The following is a 24,092-nucleotide window of genomic DNA, read 5'->3' on the forward strand; positions in this document are numbered from 1 at the left end:
CTTACAAAGAGTTTAATTATTTACGACAATATAACGACAATGTTCCTTGTGTTCGGTTTTAGCAGACCTTGTATTATTACGTCTCGAGAATGCAAACTTAATAAAAGAAATAAAAAAACTGGCACTTAGTATACCTTACTGTACACAAAATAATATTTGATACAAAAGTGAATTGAAATACGAGATTTTAAACCGCATAATCCATAACTCTTTTCAAATGCAACGTATTTAATTCCCCACGCTGTTTATTTTGCCAGAAGGTACAAACTTTTTTCTAATATGCCCTTTGCCACCTAACAATGGGGTAATTTACTAACCACATATTAAAGAGTATAGGACTAAATAAACCCCTGAATACTATACATAACATAACTATTGGTTACGAAACATGATACGCAAAATATACTGATATAAATATAATTTTAAGTGAAATATGTTGTGCGCACGTCGCAAGTCAGTTCGTCATTCGTCCATATTTTCTTGAACCAAAGATGACTCTCATTAAATTGTAAAGACTTAGAAATTGAAACTTAATTCCAGTAAAGTAAATATAAAGATAGAAAAAAAAATACAGATAACTTCCAACAAATTTATTCAGTTTGAACACCAAATACAATCCATGAGCATTGAAGTAACATCATAAAATAATATATTCAAACAACGTACACTACTAAAATCTTAAATTTAGAATGTATCTAAGTTTTTTTAGTAAAATTACCAACTTTCAAATAAATATAAAATACACCAATGCCATTCAATTTTCTTACAACTATTTTTGATTACCTCAGTACACTAGTGTTGCTTTAAGGAAACTAAAACGAGAGTGACTTTTCCATATAATGCATAAACTTTTATACCTTAATTTCTCACTCAAATCCAACAAATCTCACAGAGGTGCAGAATAGGGTTTCCAACAAAATCTGTGAGGAATCAACAAAACTTCAACTAATTGTTCATTTTAAATGTTAACAACAACATAAAGTCAAAGCATATTAATATTATGTTTTATCATTAATACAAAAAAACTATCAAGAATAAATCTTTCAAAACATGTTATTTAAGATGTTTAAATGATAAAACATTATTAATTCACGGGTTAATTCCCGGAGGGGGTGGGGGCACTTTCCAAATTTTAGGGTACGGGTGTCCCGCTAAAACTTCCGAAATGTGACCCATTTTTATACCGGACCTCTCTTAAAGAAGACACATTTTGATACAATATTTTTGAACAGGCATACCCATTTGTATACGATACCATTGAGAAAGTGGACCCATTTCAATACAAGAAGTTTGATAAACTGGACCCATTTAAATACTAGAATTTGATAAAGTGGACACATTTCATACTAGCAGTGGCGTAGCCAGACCCAAATTTTAGCCGAGGCAGTATATTGGGTCATTCTATGGGGGTCCGGACATGCCCCCCCCCCCGGATACCTAGAACGTCTCTGGTGCGTTTTAAAGGCCATTTAAACCAGATTTTATGCCTAAATTATCGGAATCGTGGACTCTACATAATACATTAAATCAAAAGCGTTTTCAATCATAAGCACTCATAAAAAGGATCATTGATGGAAGTTATTTGAAACAACAACAGGACCTACTGGGGTTCGAACCAACGCAGTGACAATATAATAGTGGTCAATGGATCCAGAGTCGGACGCGTTACCGTTTGCGTCACATGGACATATTGATTAGTATGAGGAGTACAAATATTTAACTTAAATCAGTAAAGAGGAGAATACCAATAAAGCCGAAAACGCCAACCACCCGAAGTAGACCTTGCCGTAAAACATCCGATTCTAGCTCGGTACGTTCCGATGTCCACCATGATTACAGCATCGAAGTGTACAGTGCGACGCTTTGTTTAAAATACGGATTTTCCAAATCATTTTGCTGAGCCATTTTGGCATCAGTTGAAGTTATTAAATTGAAATAATTATCTGCCTCAACATGAACCAATTGTACTTAATGATAATATCTGTTTGTGAATGTCAGTGCCTACAATTCATTAAACTGCCTCAATTTCTTATATAGATTTTATTCTTTGACATAAAGTTTCATTTTTTCCCTATAATCTCAACATTGCTCTGCAAATAGCCTCGGCAACTGCCTCGGCGTGCCTCAGCGTGGCTACGACGCTGAGATCTGGAGGGATTTTATTTTATGTTCTTGTTTTATTATTTTATTATGAAAAGTAGTATCATGTTCTTTTATATTGTAAAAACCTATCGGTAAATGACATGTGTCGTGTATAGTGAGAAAAAAAAAGAAATATTAGTATCCATGATAAAAGGGAAATCGTTTAATTATCTAGCCACACATGTGTGACGTATGAAAGTCAAAATAGGCTACCGACAAGTGCCAGTTTGCTATAAATAAGACAGTGTGACATCAATTTTCTATCGGAATATATCTTGGTTTGATGTTCCATTTACAAGACGCAGTGATTTTTAAAGATCCGCGTCATGCGAAAATGGGTCTTACGCAATATGCTGCCAGCGTGGCTCCAGCACAGCCTGTGCATCCGCGCAGTCTTGTCAGGACATGCATACTGAATAGGCTTCTCTGGAGATACCACGATACATCGTGTGCTTTTTATAGCGGAAAGCGTAGCCCCTGACCAGACTGCGTAAGTGTGCAGGCTGGGCTTAAGCTACGCTTTCCGCAAATGCCATAAAATCCATTTTCGCATGACGCGGGTGTAACCGTGTTATTTGAATGTGTGCAAAGAAAACTGCGTCTTAATTTAATATCAACATACCACATGGTTCGATGACGAAGAAATAAATTCATAATAAACCATGTGATGTGATCTCATGTAGTAAAATTTGTTTATATCTACGAACACTGTTGTGTGGTTTAATATTCGTGCACTTAATAACAAACATTTCATGCGGTGGATATGCGACTATTCAGTGAAAAAAGAGCACATCAATACTAAAACCTTTGTTTTTAAACGTCAATTTTCTACCTTTATTTCAAAGTCAGGATAAACGCCAAATATATTTTTTTTAAATATTTTTTGTTTTCTTTTCTGGTAGTATTTTCGGGGTTGTTTACAGTAAACTACATAGTTCACAACAACCGACTGACGTACGGTGCAGCATGTTAACCGCATCATTAGCAGATCCACTTCTGTCGTTATTTAAATTAATAAACATACGTCAAAAGTGATGTACCCTTGCGTCAGCCTAACGGTGTCCGAGCTGACTTCACAAAGTTTCATCAAATGTATGTATTTGCCCTGCGTTCTTGCGTGCGTCTAGTCTGCGGGTCTGATAAGTGGTTTGTGACGAAACGGATCGCGACCGGTAGGTCAATGTCACGTTTATAATTAAACAGTGCTCCAGCCTCCAGCTAGGCCTAAATTGAAGGGCGCCCCGCCCTGCCCTCCCGAACCTCCGCCCTGCCCCCCCCCCCCCTGCCCTTATTTTTTTTTTACATATGATCCTTAATAAATCTCTTATTACATTGTAATTAATTAATACCTAAATGTACACATTATGTTTGAATGGTTTAATAATAATGGGAAATATATATTCTAACAATTAACATATAAATTAACATGCAACAGGAAGCATTCCAGAAACAGAAACGCCCGCGCGCTCGAAAGTGCCCTTTTGACAAAATACAGGCGCGTCGAGAGTGCCCTTTTGACAAAAAAGCCCCCCTGGCCTTTTTAAATCCTAGCTGGAGCACTGTATAATATTTATATATATTTTACGCTTACATGTATACATGTAATGAACTACCAATGGGGCATGCATTTCAATCTTAATAAAAGTATAAATGTACCGATGTGAATGTGAGGGTCGTCGCGCATGCATGATTATTGCGAAGGAAATTCACTAAAAGAAGAATCGAGTTTAGGCCGCCGCCTGTAAAAGAAGGGCCTTTGGATGACTGTACTGGTGGCCGTCCTATACCTTTACGATAATATATGTATCCCGGAAAAAAAAGCTTTTTGGAAAAACAAACTAATCTGCAGGTACAAATAAAGCTGACCCATTTATAATCCTTTCTAAGTCACACACCGTATGAATCGTTATTATTTAAAGTAAGCTATCTTTGTTTAATTGGTTGATATAATGGACCAGCGTTGTTTGTACCGGGGTAAGTAGTGGGGTTTTCTTAACTCTTGCTTTTCATCAGTCTATTGAACATTGCTCAGTGTCTTTCGTTGCATAATTTGTCGCCCCGATCTTATTCGAAATTGGGCGATGTTTTAACAGTATATAACCTACGTCCGATCAAGTAAAAAAAAAATACCATCGACGATCTGACGGTGTGCGGCCAAACTAAAAAATATATATCACTAGGTGTGTGTAAAAGTTTAAAGGATTCGTTAAACTTCGACTGGTGCCATCCAAATATCATTCAGCGATTCTTTTTATATAATTATTATACGTTATATACGCTTTCAAGCCTAGGGTTAGATCATAGGACAACAGTTAATGCAGATTTAAAATCACAAAATATGTAAAGTATTCTTTTTTTAATCATACATTAACAGTTCGACACAATGCTTCAGTTGTGTGAATAAGCTGATAATTGCTGTATTAAATACAATTGACAGTGCCCATTTTAGCACCACTACTTTATTTTTTTATTTGAGCTAGTGGGACGTTACGCCTTCCTGAGATGTGATCAGGTGGTTTATCAAGGTGTGAAACTTGATCGGGTTGATCAATGGTTGTTTGGATATTGAAATGAATGGATGTGCAGTTCGCCTGATTAGGTAAATATAAATGTTTATTACATGTACTTATTACTTATTTGCGTATGCTTTGCAATTGTGACAGTGCTTGTAAGTGTGATTAGTGTTAAAAAGTTTGGTTGAGGAAAATGAAAAAAAATACACGTGTATCACGTAAAACGAAAAAGATCGAACAAATATTTTGTTGACTAAAACACCGCTAAAAGTATTGAAAACAACGAGTATATTAACGAATTTAAGCAGAACATAAACACACATTTATATGTTTGTTGTTTTCCACATGAAAGCGATAGCCATTTAACAATGCACTTGTGCGCCCAAAAGTGTATGAATACTTTTACGGAATCCACTCATTTTGAACTTTCAAAACTGACAGTTTTTATCGTAAATAAAAGGTTGTCGCGCTGCAACTAATTTGGAAAAATTAAATCACATTGTAATTTAGAACATATTGTCGACATGTCCTTTGTCTGTATTTAATATACGTAAACGGGTGTCATCTCTAACATCTTTTTCGAACAGCTGTCCGTTTATTTGGATACAGACAGTAACTCGCTATGGGATCGGATACACCATGACCAACTGCTGGAGGTCACAGTAAAAAGACCGAAGTATGGGTCGTTGAAATGTCATCTCTGCCACTGCTGTAAATACAAAGATAAGTTATAATATATCTTTTTGAAATTGACGTTAGCCAGGTGTGATTTAAGAGACAATTGTGATGTGCGATTGTCGTTGAGTTCCTATGGTAGGCAGTACTGCTGTTGGTAGGCAGAAAGACAACACTTTCCATTCGACTTGATTTGTAGAGCTAGGACGTTTTAATGTTGTTGACGCTTTGTCTGTGTCTGTCTGCTAAAACTCTGGCAAGGCTCCTCAGTTTTTACTGCGAGGGACACACTTTTTTGCCCGCTAGCGTAAACACTGACGCGGGTCGACGGTGCTGGTACAGCGAGTCCGAGTCGTCCGAGTCAGCATAAGCATTGTTAAAACGCCTTAATAATTAGCTCTAAAAAGCAAGTCTACTCGATAGCGTTTTCGTTCTGTTTTCCAACAGCATTACGGTTAACTAAAGGCAGTAACTAAGGTCTTACATAATCTTATCCCTTTTTTCAGTGCAGCTGTTTAACGTAAACTCTGACATTTTCTTGCAAAAGGACGTATTCTAATTTACCTACCGGTATAAATGCTAATACGTGTTTATTTTATTTATCTTTTATCGGCCCTTATCGTTGGTTAAAATGATACTAAAGTGTATATTTTCAATAAAGTAGTGTTTAATTTATTTTTATTTCAGTTACTAGTTCGTGTCAGATGAGACTCTTTCACGATCCGGTTCCACTGCTGGAGAAGGATGGCGCAACGTTTTCAGATGCCATGAAGATTCTTCAATTTAGCCGCTGGTGGTGGTGCTGGTGGTGTTGATGGTGGTGATGATGGTCGTGTTGATGGTGGTGGTGATATTGGAGGTGATGGTGGTGTTGATGGTGGTGGTTTGGTGACGGTGGTTGTGATGGTGATGCTGATGGTGGTGGTCGGGGTTATAATGATGTTGATGGTGGTGACGATGGTGGTAGTGGTTGTGGAAATAATGATGTTGCTGGTGTTGGTGATGATGCTGGTGGTGAAGGTGGTTGTGAAGGTGAATGTTGTGGTGGTGATGATGGTGTTTGTAATGATCAACGCGGGAGATCAGTCTCCACAAGGTCGCTTCCGGGGGATAACTTTTGATTATCCGAAAGGGTTCCTTAAAGTCATACCCACTCGCCGTGGATATAGCGCACAATATGCTAATTAGGCTGTACGAACGTCCCTCCCCCCCCCCCCCTGACGCCGACCCTCATTTAAATCCAGGGAAGAAACTATGTCAGCCCGACAAGCAGCCGACAGGAGATCAGCGTGCACAAGTCGCTTCCAGGGGATAACTCTTATTTGTCCGAAACGGGCCCTTAAAGGTGCATATCCTCTCGCCGTATATATAGCGCATACTACGCTTAATAGTCTGTATGTACGTCCCCCTGAAGCTCACCCTAAATAAAACCCTGGGTCGAAACTAGGTCAGCCCGACAGGCAGTCAACTGGAGATCAGCGTGCACTAGGTCACTTCCGGTGATAACTCTTGTGTGTCCGAAAGGCGCCCTAGATATAGCGCACAATATGCTAAATAGGCTGTTAATACGCCCCCCTGACACCAGCCCTAATTAAAACACGGGCCGAAATAAGGTCAGCCCGATAGGCAGCTGACCGGAGATCTGCCTTCACTAGGTCGATTCCGGGGGAAAACTCTTGTTTGTCCGAAAAAGACACTTAAAGATGCATACCCACTCGTCGTCGATATATCGCATAATACGCTAAATAGGCTGTATGTACGTCCACCTGACGACGACCCTTATTAAAAACCCGAGCCGAAACTAGGTCAGCCCGACACGCGCCGACGGGAGATATGCTTGAAATAGGTCGCTACCGGGGGATAACTCTCGTGTGTTTTCGAAGGGGCCCTTAAAAGTGCATACCAACTCGCTTTGTATAAAGCGCATAATACAATAAATAGGCTACATGAACGTCCCTCTGACGCTGACCCTAATTAAACCTCCGAGCCGAAAGTAAGTCAGTCCGACAGGCAACCGACGGGAGATCAGCGCGAACTAGGTCGATTCCGGAGGATAACTATTGTTTGTCCGAAAGGGGCCCTTAAAGGTACATACAAACTCGTCGTGGATATATCGCATACTACGCTTAATAGGCTGTATCAACGTGTCCCTGACGCCGACCCTAATTAAAACCCCGCGCCGAAAGTAGGTCAGCCCGACACGCAGCCGACGGGAAATATGCTTGCGATAGGTCGCTGCCGGGGGATAACTCTTGTTTGTTCAAAGAGGGCCCTTAAAGGTGCATGCCAACTCGTCGTCGATATATCGCATAATACGCTAAATAGGCTTCATGAACGTCCCTCTGATGCCGACCATAATTAAAACTCCGAGCCGAAAGTAGGCAATCATGACAGGCAGCCGCCGGGAGATCAGCGTGCACTAGGTCGCGTCCTCTTGTTTTTCCGAAAGGGGCCCTTAAAGTTGCATATCGACTTGCCGTAGATATCGCGTATACTACGCTTAATAGGCTTGATGAACGTCCTCCTGACGACAACCCTAACAAAAACCGTGGGCCGAAACTAGGTCAGCCGAAGGTAGATCAGCGTGCGCTATGTCACTTCCTTGGGATAACTCTTGTTTGTTTAAAAGGGGCACTGAACGGTTCATACAAACTGGTTGTGTAAATAATGCAAATGGCTTGCTAAAATGCTTAAATCTAATTATATGATGAATGGTTCAACCTATTCAATAAGATTGCTAAAAAGCTAAATAGACTGCATAGGCTGAATAGGTTTCTAAATAGCCTAAATAGGATGTTTGTTTCAACCTATTTAATACACTTGTTGAAAGGCTTCTTAATTAATATGCTTGATATGCTAAATAGGATGTATTTTATAACAGACATGTACTAAACTTGCTAACTTCGCTTAATAGGCGAAAAATACTGGTACATATGCTTGTAGGATTTATTTTTTCAAAATATGTATCAAACCTCCCAAATAGGATGAAAAGAATATACTAAATAGGCTAAGTATCTTTTTTTTTCAACCTATGTACTGAACGTGTTAAATAGGCTAAAATGGTGCTAAAAAGACTAAATAGGATGTTTGTTTTAACCTATTTAATACACTTGTTGAAAGGCTTCTTAATATGCTTGATATGCTAAATAGGATGTATTTAATAACAGACATGTACTAAACTTGCTAAGTTCGCTTAATAGGCGAAAAATACTGGAACATATGCTTTTAGGATTTATTTTTTCAAAATATGTACAAAACTTCCCAAATAGGCTGAAAAGAATATACTAAATCGGCTAAGTATCATGTATTTTCCAACCTATGTACTGGACGTGTTAAATAGGCTAAATAGGCTAAAAAGGGTGCTAAAAAGACTAATTAGGATCCCAGCAAACATATGACGTTAAATAGACGTTGAAAAGACGTTGTACCATGACGTTGAATGACCGTTGAATTTTGGTTGTAAATGAAAGTTTTTTTAGACGTCATTTTATGACGTTCATTCAACGTCATGTTACAACCAAAATTCAACCATTTTTCGACCAAAATCCAGCCATTCTACAACCACTTTGCAACGTTAAAATGTATGGTTCGCTTAACGTTCCCGAAACGTTGCGGAATAACGTTATAATTTAACCTAAAACGAACCTAAATCTAATTTTCATATTGAGGTTGAAAACCAACACATCTTTATTCTACACAAGTTTATTGCATAAATGTAATTTATACAAATACATATCATCGCATTGTAATTCTTTTTTGTCTTGAATCCGGATCTATTCGGGTGTCTTCCCAGTTGTCCTGGAAGTACAAAAAATATCAGAATGACCGACTGTTCTTTTTTTTAAATAAAACGGAGAAAAAATGACAAGACATACATGTACCGCATGAATAACACCTAGAAAACACACATATATGCGCCATCTTGAACATACACATATATGAAACCGAATTTTCTAGCATACATGGTAGTTGAAATAATTCGCGTTCAGAATAAATCTGAGTCTGCCAAGAGTCTGCCAAAGCAAAAATCATCAAAAGACTCTATGGCGGCAATTTATATTGACTAGCATACATGGTAAAATAATCGATACAACATCTTGAAATTTAATAATGTATTTCATGACTGTATCAATTCATAACTAAATTTGAAATTTACCTACAAAATCAATATTTTAATCATGTCATGCCCAACAAACGTTTTATATAAACTACATTTTACATAATTATATATTTCAATTTTAGATTTTAATAAAATTAATAATTGAGTTTAAGATAACATTTTGAATTGTATTTATTTTTCAATTAACGTTGAATTCGGATTATCGGTGTTCAAAATAAAAGGTGTTTAAGTGTACATATTTATTTTTCACGAAATAACATGTGTTTTCAAGAATGTTTTCAACAACAAATTACTACCAAAAATGACTGAGTGGTATATTCAAAAGTGGTACGAAGACTCCATGGTACGAGTTTCCCCATAGTTCAGAATTTGAATTTAAAGCAAGTGCATGATGATATCAATTTTAATATCACAAACTGAAATAACAATAAACACCTACCTCACAAAATCTTGTTTATCATCGACTGTAGGTTCCACCTTCTCTTATTATTGAACAAAAATGTTTACATTCAATAACAGCACATTTTGAAAATCCAATTAGCCAGTAGATCAGTGAACAAAGGAAACGAGTGGCGCGCACGCGGGAGATCTGCTGGTTTCATTTTAGATAACAAGAGAATTGCGCTTGCAAACATTCGAAAATACACAAATGGGTCAAAGTGCAAATCTACTTATAAGCGTATTTTGTAAAAAAAAAAAACAACAACAAAAAACACCGTCAAATTCTTTATGAAAACATATTTAATGTACATGTTTATATTGTGTGATTTTTCCACGTGCTAATAACATTCTGCGAACTTTAGGAATGTACGTAACGTTAAAATTTGGTTTCCCGATAACGTTCACAACACAAGTTACGAATACTGATATTTTGATTTTTGTTGCAACGTTCTGAAAACGTTCTGGGAAGGTTCTGTGTGATCATAACCTAAATAGAACTTAAGCGTAACGTTATTTGAACGTTACGTGCCAGTTGGGTAGACATTTCTTCAACATAGTTATTTTATGACCAAAAAACAGCGTCGTATAGACGTCTTTTCCCGACGTTGTTTAAACGTCGCCATTCTAACGTTGAATCAGCGTTGTATTTTGGTTGCCGACGTCGCGACCGAAATTCAACCAAAATTCGACGTCTATTCAACGTCGGGTTTTTGCGGGGATGCATGATTCAACCTATGTACTAAACTTGCTAAATAGACGTACTTCACACACGTCGTAAACGTTTATAAATACGTGTTTAAAGTGGTTATATATTGTTTGGATATCTATTTATTAAGATAAATTTGTGTACAGTTATATCACCGTCGAAAATTATATTATTAGTTTCGAGATTTCAGTAGAATATCGATTATTCAGCCATGTGCATCACAGCACAAATAATTATTTAATCAGTAAGTTATTAATAGTATTTGGTACAGATTATTCAGAATTAATCACGATTTCTTTTTCTTTGCGAAAATTGTAAACTTAACCGTTTCAGAATTAGCGTACCTTTACCTATCGTTATTTGATTTGCGCTGCACTCTGGATCAGGTGAATGGTTTTTACATCTTACGGGGGATTCCGGAGATTGCTGATGTATCAAGATTGACTCGCCCTGCTGTGACTGCAAGTGTAGCTCATCATTGTCCCTGTGTAATTTATTTCATGCTGGCGCGGTGACTTATTTACCTGAGCCCAATTGTCACAATAACGTCATACGAACAATGTGGCTTTGTCCGGATTGGAATGGTCAATCTGAAACAATAAGTTTTCTGTTATTGTTTTAATTTATTCTTTTGCTACATTTGTTGTTAAACGTTTGCAAAACTTTTCGAGTGTGGTCATTCGCGTATTAAAAAGTTCGAGTTTGCAATTGTTGGCAATCGTTGCACAAATTTAAACCTCCTTTAATCTCAAAATCGACATTTTAACGCGATTGAAATAAACCGGGTATGCGTGTAATCAATCAATTGGAAATGGAAATTTGATTAACAAAGCATCAACATTTTAACAAAAATTGTGGTCGTGTACATCATCGAATGGAAATTCGTCTTTGAATGATCTCAGAAAGTATAGTTCCTCGGGATACAAACAATATAAAAATCGGAAATATCCCGGTAGAAAGTGGAAATATCCGTGCATACGGTACAAAAGTCCCTTTTTTAAGTTAAAATAGTTCGATGTAGAAAGCATCGATAAATACCAGTTTACCGGGGTACTCGATGTTTCTGTCAAAATATCAGTGGTCGTTCGCATTTGCGGTCAAGTGATATTTGTTGTCCCTTCACATTAAGGTAAAGTGTTCGAGAACCCGGTACCACGATCTCTGGTGTAGGACAAACGTGGCAATTCGTGTTTGCAGAGCAGACTCCTTACATCAAATAGAGTAGATTCAGTGTATGAAAAACCAAGTCCGGCTCCAGAATGTTACTTTTTGTTCGGTGGGGTTTAAATTCAATGAAACTTTCGACCCGTAAGGTTATTTCGTACGTCTGTTTTTTGCGTGCATGCATACATTAATTCATTTTGTCATTCATATTGTCATTCAAATTTTGTTTTAGCACTGCGTCATAATTTTCTGTCAGTTCTATCATCAACTACATTGGCTATTAAAAAGAAAAGACTTGAACTTCTTTATATATAAAAAAATAATACGCGGGATATCGTAATTTGAAAATTCTAATGTAAACAAAGATTCTTACCAGCTGAAACGGTCCCGGATTTAACTCGACTCCGGCCATAAAGAGGAGAATTCCAATAAAGCCGAAAACGCCAACCACCCTAAGTGTGTCTAGGTCCAAAATAGACCCAGACCTTGCCGTAAAACACCCGATTCTAGCTCGGTACGTTCCGCATCGTCGGATACCCACGTTCGACCCATTCCGCTACTCTCCATTTATCGAGAGTAACGGAATGAATTAGTCGTGGGTATCCGACGATGTACGTTCCGATGTCCACCATGATTATAGCATTGAAGTGTACAGTGCGACGCTTTGTTTAATATACGGATTTTCCCAATCATTTTGCTGAGCAATTTTGGCATCAATTGAAGTTATTAAATTGAAATAATTATCTGCCTCAACATGAACCAATTGTACTTAATGATAATATTTGTTTGTGAATATCAGTGCCTAAAATTCATTAAATTGCCTCAATTTCTTATATAGATTTTATTCGTTGACAAAAATGACATTAATCATACCCATTTTGATACTGATTGACTTTTTATTGAACTTTTTTGCGAAAACGAGTCTTATGCCATACGAAGCCATCGAAACTTCAGACCAGCTTGCGCATCCACGCAGTCAGATCAGTAGCTATTCTATCCGCTTATAAAGTCAAACCAAGTTTTCGTGATCTAATAAGCGTACATGTGAGTTACTGAATGCTCAGGCAGGTCTCGGGCTACGCTCGCCGCATATTCCATAAGACCCATTGCTATGGTGTACGAACTGGTCCAAAACTACACTAAACTGTCCGGGACAGTTTATATACAGTCCCGGACGGTTTCTAAACTGTCCCGGACAGTTTACTAAACTGTCCCGGACAGTTTACAAACTGTCCGGGACGTTTTAGGAAAGTTTTGGACAGTTCGTGCGCATAAACCGTCCGGGACGGTTTAAACTGTCCGGGACAGTTTAGTAAACTGTCCGGGACGGTTTAAACTGTCCGATACGGTATTATTTATATCAGCCAATCAGAACACTCCTTACAATAATGCTTTTCTTTAGAAGTCGTAATGTAATATCGTTGTCATCTCGAGCGACGCTATTTTTCTCGGACAAAACATGATTTTAAAAATATTTAATCAATAATTGCTGCCAAAAACGCCAGAGTTAAAAATGAATATTTTAAGTACTCGAGATAAATGTATTTGCCCACAAAGTATTTCTGACATTGGTAACGAACTTCTTCTTTTACAGTCGCTGCCCTGAAAATGTCGAGAAGGTGTAAACTCGGGATATGATGTGGTCATTCTGTTCACATTTCTAGCCAGAGCATCCAATCTTGTCAGTGAAGAATTAATCACCTCAAGGGACCTATTTGTCTCTAAAATTCTTGTAATGGAATTAAACACATCCCGACAAGTCTCTAAAAACCGGTCTCTGTCCATATTCGCGTAACAATGATAAATTATCGAACAATCACTCGAGTAAACGTTTTTAAAAAGGAAATTCTCACTTTCGAAATGGCACACAAATGCGAAGTGTTACGAGTGTTCTGATTGATTGATTGACTCCTCTTAAGAACCTATGCCGTACTAAAATTTATGCCTGTAAACCGTCCGGGACAGTTTAGGAAACCGTCCCGGACAGTTTCCAGGAAACCGTCCCGGACAGTTTCCTAAACTGTCCCGGACGGTTTGTAATCCACAAAATAAATCGCCCGGTACAGTTCACAGACGCACGAGCGGTTCAAAAGTAAGAAACTGTCCGGGACAGTTTAGTAAACTGTCCGGGACAGTTTACAAACCGTCCCGGACGGTTTATAAACCGTCCCGGACAGTTTAGAATAGTTTTGGACCAGTTCGTACACCATACATTGCCGCATGACGCGGATCATTTTGCTGTAATCGAGAAACGTAACAAGCCATGGCTCATTGTCCAGAAGCTATGAAGTTTTCACGGAAAATGCATAATAAAAAAATACCAAACGTTTTAACATTAATCTTTTTATTTAATAGTTCAATTATAATTCTTTTCATTCGTAATACCTTTTTTCTTTAGACTTAAATCTAACGGCGGAATAGATTTTGGAGATTTTAACAAAATGGTTACGGTCAAATAATAAGATGTTATGATATGAGTCGTGTTCCGAGAAAACTGGGCATAATGCATGTGCGTAAAGTATCGTCCCAGATTAGCCTGTGCAGTCCGCACAGGCTAATCAGGGACGACACTTTCCGCCTAAATTTGATTTTTGCTAAGGAGAGACTTCATTTAAACGAAAAATGTCATAAAAGCGGAAAGTGTCGCCCCTGATTAGCCTGTGCGGACTGCACAGGCTAATCTGGGACGACACTTTACGCACATGCATTATGTCCAGTTTTCTCAGAAGGCGACTCATATATTCGTCGCACACAAGCAAGGATAACAACTCCGTCAGTTGTCTCTAAACAACTTTGCAATGTTCTCCCTTGATTCGCATAAACGGCGAATAAAAGAACCTAGGATGGAGGACGATGACAATTATCATATTAATATTAAACATGTCCTAAAAATTAAAAATGACTTGCGCCTTACACGACGATGAAAAAAAGGCATACCCTTCAATAACAATACAAAATGACGTATGCATTTATAACACTTTTGTTTACACCGTATATTGTAAAAACATAATGCAACAGCATATGGTCAACAATGGTCCTGTTCGCTTTTCAGACACCAGTAGCATGCTTGATTGATTTTTCAATATCGCCACTCTGGCGTCTTTTGTTGATGTGACCTGACTTATAATGCGATTTCCAGTATGTACCTAATCCACCAAATGGTCAATACTCAGTAGACCATGTCAATTTATGATAGGCATTGCGACCATGTACATGGGCATAGCAATGCATAGTCTATATATATAAGCGATGATTTTAAAAAAGAAAATATATTAGTTTTCGACATAAACTACGAAAAAAGTATAAATCTTTTTCAGAAGACTCTTCGACATACCCTGGGGTTTGCGTAAAAGAAACGTGCTGGACATTATTTGAACATGTTTAAAAAATGTCTATATTGGTGTCCTACACATTTGACTTTTTTAACGTTTTTTAATAATCACTTGAAGACGGTTCAAGCATTTATATAACTAACATAATTAAATAGAATGAAAAAGACTCCGTTTAACCTTGAAGATCAAATATAATCAACTATATATAAAATGCGGATAATTTTCATTTTAACCATGTATCCACACAATTGTACGCCCGCTGGTTTGTATTTCTAGTGCTACGCTCCATTTCCATTAATTGGAAGTATTTGTCGATTATCGAGTGCAAACATGTTTTATTAAACGGGTATGTCGGATCATCGGGGCGTAGGAGTGAATCTTGATTTGGTGTTTCAACGGTATTTACAATAAGCACAGTAATGTTTTAATTCTCCTCATAGTCTTAAAAATTGAAAAGTCTTTCGAATTGAAACGTGCGCCATATGCCATTAGTTCAGTTGAAAGTGTGCAGGTGGATAAACTAATACTAGATGAACGGATTAAGAATTAAGGTAAACATTTTGTTACAGATCATTTGTATTATAAAATCACCCATACTTTGTCCGTGCACTGTATTCGATAAATTGTCAATGTCAAATCACGTGCATCGAATTATAGAAATCTGTCAATCGATACATTTCTTTCCAAGATATAACACCGTTACCTATTGTAAATATCTTAATTATAAATAAATTGTTTACAAGTAATTATGTTATATTATTTGTATTGTATTTTGTTGTATTCGTTGTAATTTGTAATGTTTGAATTGCTCACCGTCAGATCACAAAATCGTGCTTGCGCGCGTGCGTGTGTGTACTTCCTAAAATTAGGAGCTACATTTTTTTGTATAAAATTTGGCATTAACACATAAACGCTGCATTCTTATTTGTTAAACAGCTCACTCGACGTATGTTTCGTTTCACGCCGTATGCAAATTATGCGTAATTTTTATGTCAGTTCATTCAGTTGGACATACGGCACGTAATGATATACATGTATAATGAATATTGAACGTTACGTCAATTTTAATTGTACGTCAGATGCTGCACGTCCCATGGCTGATGGTTTTTCAGCTCGTCATTATAGCAACTGTGGCTTCTTACGTTCACTTGCAGAGCGCCGCTCTACAGCGTGAGAGGTAATCATTACCATATGCCATATATTTAACTAACCAATTTAACTCTATATATGAGCCGCGATCTACAAAACGGGGCTTAATTCATGTGCGTAACGTGTCGTCACAGATTAGCCTCTGCAGTCCGCACAGACTAATTAGAGACGACACTTTCCGCTTCGATGGTAGTTTTCTATATAAAAAACGCTTAATACGAAAGTCTAGCGGAAAGTGTCGTCCTTGTAAGCCTGTGCGACCTGCACAGCCTAATCTGGCACTATACTTTACGCACATGCGTTAAGCCCGGTTTTCTCAGAGCGAGTCTGATATATTTCATTGTTGCGATTAGTTTGCATGATTTGTGATTTTAGTATTGTCCAATAAATATTTCTAAAGTTTAATATTAGTTTTGCCCAACGTAAACATAGTAAAACGAAAGTATTCGATCTCAGCTTTGATACTTGTGAAAATAAACATAGAGTCTGAGAATGTTCGCTGCCATGGTCTACTGATACTTTAAAAGACATTTGTTATTAAATTGTACATGCATTCGTTTTAAAATGCAAATTAAATGTAATAACTCAGTTGCCTTTTATGAAATTGCGAATTCTCATAATAGAATATTGTTTGCTTTATTGAGTGTTCATGTTCCTGTAAATAGGCATGAAAACAAGTTTTCAATAGACCCAAATAACGACGATGATGATCTTAAAGATGATTTCCGTGAAAGTGTAATTGTTGTTGTTGTTGATGATGTTGTTGTTGTTGTTGATGCTGATGATGATGATCATGATGATGATGATGATGATGATAATGATGATGATGATGTTGCTGCTGTGTCGTCGACGATGTCGATGATGATGATGATAATGATGATGATGATGATGATGGTGATGGTGGTGGTGGTGGTGATGATGATGATGATGATGATGATGATGATGATGATGATGATGATGATGATGATGATGATGATGATGATGATGATGATGGTGATGATGATGATGATGATGATGATGATGATGATGATGATGATGATGATGATGATGATGATGATGACAGTCCTGGGAGTTCTGATTGGTTGGTGGTTTTAATATGCTGAATAAATTTAAATATATTCTACCTATTATTATAATACCTTTTTTTAAAGCAAATGCGTAATGCAGTATAACACGTACAAATAATGATAAATTAAAAGTGAAATTCATCCTCAATAGTATAATACACCACCATGACTGCTATAAATTCAATAGAGAAACTTAAAATCATTATCTAGCTTTTATTCATAGGTATATCCGAGAGGTAAATATGCCGGAAGTCGCCGAGGAGGCTGCGTTGGACCGTACCAAGAGACAGACGACCGGATACACGGACAGGTTTTACGCGACCCAGTGCGGCTACGAGATCAAGGCGAAACCGGAAGGACCTAGCATTGAGGTGCTTGGTGTCGGACTGCAGTACCCGGACGCCACATTGAAGGTGATTAATAGAGTTGTAGCTACAAAACTGTTATTATTTTCCAAGAAGTTCTATAACAGCGGTTCTGCAAAGGTATCAGGTGCGTTTAGGCACATGCATCGTCGTTTATCTAGATTCTTTAATTGGTTAAACGATTATTTGCTATTATTGGAAAAAGCGTTTCTTAACTTTTTGCAAACAAAAACACACAAAACACAAGTAATGTTTCTTATGGTGTTGTTTAACAAGGAATAGTTGACTGGCAGACTTGTTCAAGTTACGTTTACTTGCGTGTGCTTCAAACATACGAAATCAACATGTAATTATATGTAGCTTATTTGTTAAACTATACAACTTAAGTTAATCTAAATAAATGTGTAAAAATGAGTTGACAAAATGCTTTAAGCGCGGAACTTTGCTTTAATTTCAGGCAGCAAAGTTGGTCCATTTAATGGTCCGCTTCATGTCTCGGTCAGTATTTCTGCGTCTCGCCAATCAAAGCGCTGTAGGGCTTTTTTCAGTTCAGGCGTTACCGGCCAATGTGTTCAACGAGTTCAAACTAAACATGCCTCTAGAGTGCGCAGGTGAGCTCTTGGATAGCATATGACTGATAGTAACCTCATGATAAAAATATAATTTTCTAAATCTAGTAAATAAATCTTATTAACATGTACGTAGATGTTTGATTAGTTTACTTGCTAGTAATATGTATTTTTATCTGTTTCGTTGTCAAATATCATCCAAAGACGTCACTTTCTGATTTCTTTGCAGCCAACTGCCGTGTGATAACATTCTCGAACGGTTCCACGTACGACTGTTCGGGGTGGTGTACGAGCCCCGAGTATCCCTACAATAGCCCCTCGTACCCTATCAACTACTTGTGGGCGTACGGTAACATGTCCCGGGCATTCGTTGTGGAAACTAATGTCGTCTGCCAGGGATTCAATCCGTCAGGAGGTATGTGTTTGTAAATTAAATGTGTCAGAAACAACGGTCCGTAGTACTCAACGTGCATCGATTGATGGCGGTGTAATATAAACAGTTGGATTGAGCCGATGAGAATCGTAAGAAGCGCAGTTCGTTTTCCCGAATTGCAAAATATCAGCTAGAAGTTAGAATTTCATTGGAACAAAACAATACTTAAGTTATACATGTTTTGTACGTAGATTGGCCGTAAATCTGAATAACATAAAGATGTAGATAACGATGCAATTAACGATTTCAGTTGCTTATAAGCAACCTGTAAGAGTACGTCGATCGAGATGAAGTTTAAGTTCATGTGTCAGCCGAACTCACTATATTAGCCTAGTTCTGGAGAAGCTGGGTTTTATGCATGTGCATTTTGAAACAGAGTACCGCTTGTATTGCATTTTCGTAAAACAGACGCCTCTTATAAACAAAATTACAGCGATTGGGCACAGGCTAATCTGGGACAACACTTTACGCACATGAATGAAAACCATTTTTCTCAAAACGAGACTCATATTTCCTTTCAGGGACTGAAAACTACCTCATTCGGGAGTTTGGTCTGAACATCGTGACACGCGCCCTGGATGACGACATCATGTCCAACCTTGACCTTGCGTACCAAGATTCTGTGGCGCAAGAAAGATACAAGGACTTGAAGAACGTGTACGACTACTTTGCAAAAGGAACATTGGCTTGGTTTAATGGCGTGATAAGGAATGATTTAGGTAAGGCTGAATATTGAAGGATGCATTTTTGTAATACGTGTGCTCATGGTCTTCAGAAAACTCAGACACGTATTATGAAAATTGCATCAAAACAATTTTAGTAAAACATAATTGATGTTATTGACAACCCGTTATGTTTAGGTTCTCTGCGCATTCCTTTTCTTGTTCATTTTCTATTAATGACAGAAAGCGAACGACTAAAAATCTTAGTAAGACCATGTTTTAGATTGTGCTACACAGAAAGATATTTCACATTTAGAGCATCGATTGTTTTCAAGGCATTTAGAGCACTGATTGATTTTTATTTCTAGATTATTTTTCCGCTGTTTCTTTTAGGCGGAGTCGCCTGTTCGTCGAACCCAGGGGTGGCTGGTTCGAATCTCTGCGAAACCGGATATGACCAGCGGAACTATATCAAGCAAAAGGATGCCAAACTGTACAAGGTGTTAAACCACGTGTATAACAGCGACCGCGGATATCTTGCTGCTGGGGCGTCGACATGTATCTGGTGACACGCCATCAACGAAGATGATACGTTACGCCTAGCATGATGTAGAATGTGTAGTATTCTTGTGTAAGCTTGCCCATACACGTAACGTATATAAAGTAATTGAGTACAAAGTAGAAAGAAGTAATTTGAAGATTTGAAGGTCTACACATTTTTGTAGAATTAGTATTTCGCGTTTCACTCGGGGTTTCGTGATTCCGTTCGTACTCAGCCTTTACCTAGAGTTCAGGCATAAGACAAAGTGGAGCTCATATAAATAGTTGTATACTCAACTGACATGGAACTGGTAAACAGTTTCAAAAGCTGCTGAGGTATGGTATATTGACAGGTCAAATAAAAATGTGGTAGATCTATATTATAATATACTTCAAAATGACCTCCTCGAGAGTTGAAACTCGATTTCAAACTTGTTTGTAGAGATGCTCAACTTAACTACAACCGATTATTGCGCATGTATGATGTAAATATCATATACTTTTTACAAAAGTTATTTGATTTAGAGTTTGGTAGATTTGTGATTTATTCGTGTATGTAAATGTGTAATAGTAGGATATTTGATAATTAATTTTACATGAACGTGAACCCATTATGTGTTTCCATTAGTCTGGAGGACAAAGTCGAAATAAATTATATACAAAACGTGCCATTGTATTCAAATATTGTGGCTTAACCCCTTTAAAGCGCACATTTGTAACAAAATATTTATGTAATTTTAAAGCCCCATACGAATTCGTACTAAGAATTGATATACAGCCATGCCATTTTACACATGACGATGGCATTATATTATTAGAGTTTCTTCTATAACGATCTGTCTGATACAAAGTTCATAATTAAATTGACAAAAGAAAGCACCCCGCAAACAACACACACTCAAACACACTTACACGAATCAGAGAGATATTTTAATAAGTTTATTGATAAAATAAAACAAAATATAAATAAAATAACATCATGTTTACTTATAAATTCAAAATATTATTAACTTATGGCAACGTTAATTTCAGTAATTAATACGTTTTTATAAATGGCCATTTTACGGGGTCGTCTTTAGGCTCGAACACAAAATGCATTGGTACAAGAAAATTTAGTATCCAATACTTCCCGAACACAGATTCTATTTTCTCAGACAATGTCCGAATATCTTTCAAATCTATATTGAAGTCAACTTCCTTCGTCGTTTTGCCGACTTTGATATTTTTTATAGTCAACACGAAAAAACCAAGGGACCAAATGAAAAACAGCGTCAACAACCATAAAAGTGCTATAAGCGCCGGATGTTGCCACCGGATGTAGCCTAAAGCGGCTCGTAATATGGCGATCGGAAAAAACAAGTCCACTATACTTGTATACTTGAGCGTTTCGTAGTAATAATATGGAATCCAGTAATAAAGACCAAACGACGTCGCTACGACTGCCCAGAAAAGGAACGTGACAAAGTAGCGGAGGTTCCGATAGCCTACGCAGACGCCCGTGACGAAGCAGTGATGGTCACGCTTGAGAACACACACGTTACACACGGAGCAATGATGGCAGCGAGGCGGTCGTGGCCGGTTGCACATTATGCACGGCGCCCACGAGAAGTAGGGAAACGCCGTTCGCTTGATTTCGTCGCTGCTATCCATTGGAAACTCGGTAGCTACGTACATAACGTTCTTCTTGGCTGGGTCGTTAGCGGTGTTTCGAACGCGTATCAAATCGCCGTTCTCGTTAACGTCACTGACGTTGCTCTTGCCGTTGCTGATACCGTTACTCACGTGCTGCGGTTCGTGGTCACTCTCTGACACGCCCAGTTTCTGTCCCAGACTGACGCCCTCTGGGATCGCGCCGTGCTTGAAAGGGCGATACGTGTTTGTGACGAGTTTCAAGCACAGCCACTGTAGATAAACTTCGAACACTATAAAACTCAGCAGCGCGCGTATCCAGTGAACCACCGTCTCGTTGTCGTGCATGTATGGGATTTGGAACGAGATTACGCAGGTGGCCAATATGGCGAGTCCAACGAGGATCACGAACTGGGCGGTCCATCCGAGAAACTGGAGGGTGTTCACTATGGACATGAACTTCCGCTTGAACCAGGACCATCCGTGATGAAGAATAGTTAGCTGGCCCGTCATCTGAAGTTATAGTCAATAACTTTATTTACTGTATATATGAGCCTCGCTCTGGGAAAGCTGTGCGTAATGCATGTGCGTAAAGTGGCGTTACAGATAAGCCTGAGTAGTCCGCACATGCCAATCAGGGATGACACTTGATTTTTGCGAAAAAGAGACCTCCTTTAAATAAAAAATTCCAAAATGCGGAAAGTATCGTCCCTAATAAGCCTGTGCCGACTGCAAATATTATCTGGGACGTCACTTTACGCACATACATTAAGCCCCGGTTTCACAAAGCGCGGTTCATATTAAGATATAACTAGAAATGTGTCAAAGAGACACGAATGCCCCATATGGCATGTTCGCACATATACAAATCCTCAGTATGTTCTACAGAGGACACATATAAAGGGTCATAATTTAGCCAAAATTAACGCAAAATTGCGTTCTTTGCGACCATATACACATCGAGTTCAGCAAACTGTAAAAGTTAGAGAGAGATTTTCTGGATAGTTAAAGGGTAGTAAAAATGACTAATTTGGGAATATTTTATAGTCTAAAAATACATGTACAGGCAAATCGCCATATGTTTGCTAAAACTCGTAGCACCCCAACTTTTTATATTTTATATTGGAAAAGAAAACAAAGGGACTTAATTTTGCCAAAACTCGTTGAAGCCGAATTATCCTTCCATTAAAATCATATAGACATACAGGTTACTCTACTGTGAAAGTTTGAGCGAGTTCAATGGAGGAAAAACCGTAATATGTGAATTTCACATTTTTTATTATTTGATCTGAAAAATTAACATGTGTGCCTCTTAATTTAAGATTTTCTTTCGAAGCTTTATGACCATCGGTCCATGGCCATTTTATTAAATACGTATTTATAAAAAGTCGGTATACCAAACCCCTTGATAATTCGTATAACGATTAAAATGAGCCTCGCTCTGGGTAAACGGGGTTTAATGCACATGCGTAACGTTCGCACAGGCTAATCATCGACGATACTTTCCGACTAAATTGAACTTAGGAGAAACATCTTTTAAACGAAAAAAAGACATAAAAGCGGAAATTTTGGTCCTTGATTAGCCTGTGCGGGCTGCAGAGGCTACTCTGGGACGACGCTTTAAGACAGCTTAGATGTATAATATCATATTTGTACCAAGTTCCAGAACATTGTCCAGCCTGATTAGAGAGCATCGAGTATTTAAAATGACCGTTTAACTTATTTATTAGCTTGGCTATACCAATGCATGTTATCATTTGTTTGAACAGTTCATTTCGACCACTCAACTTTTTAAACAGATTTATTTAAAAAAACAAAAAGCACTGAACGCTGTCGTTTAACAGTATTCATATAATATTGATGAAATAAATAAGAAGTCCATTTACTCATAGTTTAAGGTATCCGCTGCACATCAATAATATGATATTTCTAACTTAAGTTGGACGTGGAACATTGATTTTTACATTTAAAACAAACAAGCATGATACCAGCAATCAAACAGTGTCATCGAAAAAGCTTACCTTCCGAACGTTAGAGATATCCTCTTAGTTTGAAGGTGGAATGTGCTTAAAATATTAAAAATATATCCAGTGTGAAACGAAAACAAGACTTCCTTAACTTATCGAATACAAAGTATGATACTCATTCATTTGTTGGGTCGTTTAATACCCGTAAAGCGACTTAAAACGTGTACAGACAGTCGTCGCTATAAACACGTGAAAACATGTCAGCGCGAGTCAATCGGGTATGTTTGGTCAATACCGTGTTAGTGCATAGATCTTCAATAGACACAATCATTCTATTGATTTCTGTCGCAGCGTATGAATACATAACAGACCTTGCTTGACAAACAGATGCGTAGAGTAAAAGGAAGTTTATTGCACTTCATTCTCTTTGCTTGTCGGTAAATTCTAACAACATTTAAGGCAGTTATTTAACATATGATCGAGAATTAATTAAAAATAATAACGCAAGAGCAATATTTGTACAAACGGTCTGCGAAGACACATTAATAATATCACGCACACTCGAATATTGCGTGAATAGCTCGAGAGAAATATTATGTTCGTAATGTATATTTAAAA

The 24,092-nt window shown here is 37.7% G+C and overlaps 2 protein-coding genes and 1 pseudogene across 4 annotated transcripts; 1 reads left to right on the forward strand and 2 right to left on the reverse strand.

The window, feature by feature from the left end:
• Positions 1-12,891: 12,891 nt before the first annotated feature.
• LOC127875502 (small nucleolar RNA snR44) lies at positions 12,892-13,088 on the reverse strand (annotated as a pseudogene).
• Positions 13,089-15,424: 2,336 nt separating this feature from the next.
• On the forward strand, positions 15,425-20,546 carry LOC127875224 (uncharacterized). Of its 3 annotated transcripts, none has more exons than XM_052420087.1 (7): positions 15,425-15,644; positions 16,173-16,270; positions 17,533-17,722; positions 18,132-18,285; positions 18,473-18,658; positions 19,198-19,395; positions 19,732-20,546. In XM_052420087.1, the coding sequence occupies exons 1-7, from the start codon at positions 15,624-15,626 to the stop codon at positions 19,905-19,907; spliced, it is 1,023 nt and encodes a 340-aa protein (XP_052276047.1). In that variant the 5' UTR covers positions 15,425-15,623; the 3' UTR covers positions 19,908-20,546. The 3 variants fall into 3 exon arrangements, with proteins under 3 accessions (XP_052276047.1, XP_052276049.1, XP_052276048.1); XM_052420089.1 differs by having other exon boundaries at positions 16,206-16,270; XM_052420088.1 differs by having other exon boundaries at positions 15,454-15,491.
• A 256-nt stretch (positions 20,547-20,802) lies between these two features.
• Positions 20,803-23,755, reverse strand: LOC127875223 (palmitoyltransferase ZDHHC6-like). The gene is made up of 2 exons (XM_052420086.1): positions 23,529-23,755; positions 20,803-22,020 (listed from the first exon to the last, which is right to left on the reverse strand). Exon 2 carries the CDS (start codon positions 22,018-22,020, stop codon positions 20,914-20,916), a length of 1,107 nt encoding a protein of 368 aa, XP_052276046.1. The 5' UTR covers positions 23,529-23,755; the 3' UTR covers positions 20,803-20,913.
• Between the last annotated feature and the right edge of the window lie 337 nt (positions 23,756-24,092).

The sequence above is a fragment of the Dreissena polymorpha genome, chromosome 3, assembly GCF_020536995.1.
Source record: "Dreissena polymorpha isolate Duluth1 chromosome 3, UMN_Dpol_1.0, whole genome shotgun sequence".
NCBI classification, from domain to species: Eukaryota; Metazoa; Mollusca; class Bivalvia; order Myida; family Dreissenidae; genus Dreissena; species Dreissena polymorpha.

Coding starts and splice junctions, on each gene's coding strand:
- LOC127875224 (XM_052420087.1), top strand. CDS start 15,624: ATGAACGGATTAAGAATTAAG. Junction 18,286..18,472: donor CATGCCTCTAGAGTGCGCAG/GTGAGCTCTTGG, acceptor ATTTCTTTGCAG/CCAACTGCCGTGTGATAACA. Junction 19,396..19,731: donor CGTGATAAGGAATGATTTAG/GTAAGGCTGAAT, acceptor TGTTTCTTTTAG/GCGGAGTCGCCTGTTCGTCG.
- LOC127875223 (XM_052420086.1), bottom strand. CDS start 22,020: ATGACGGGCCAGCTAACTATTCTTCATCACGGATGGTCCTGGTTCAAG.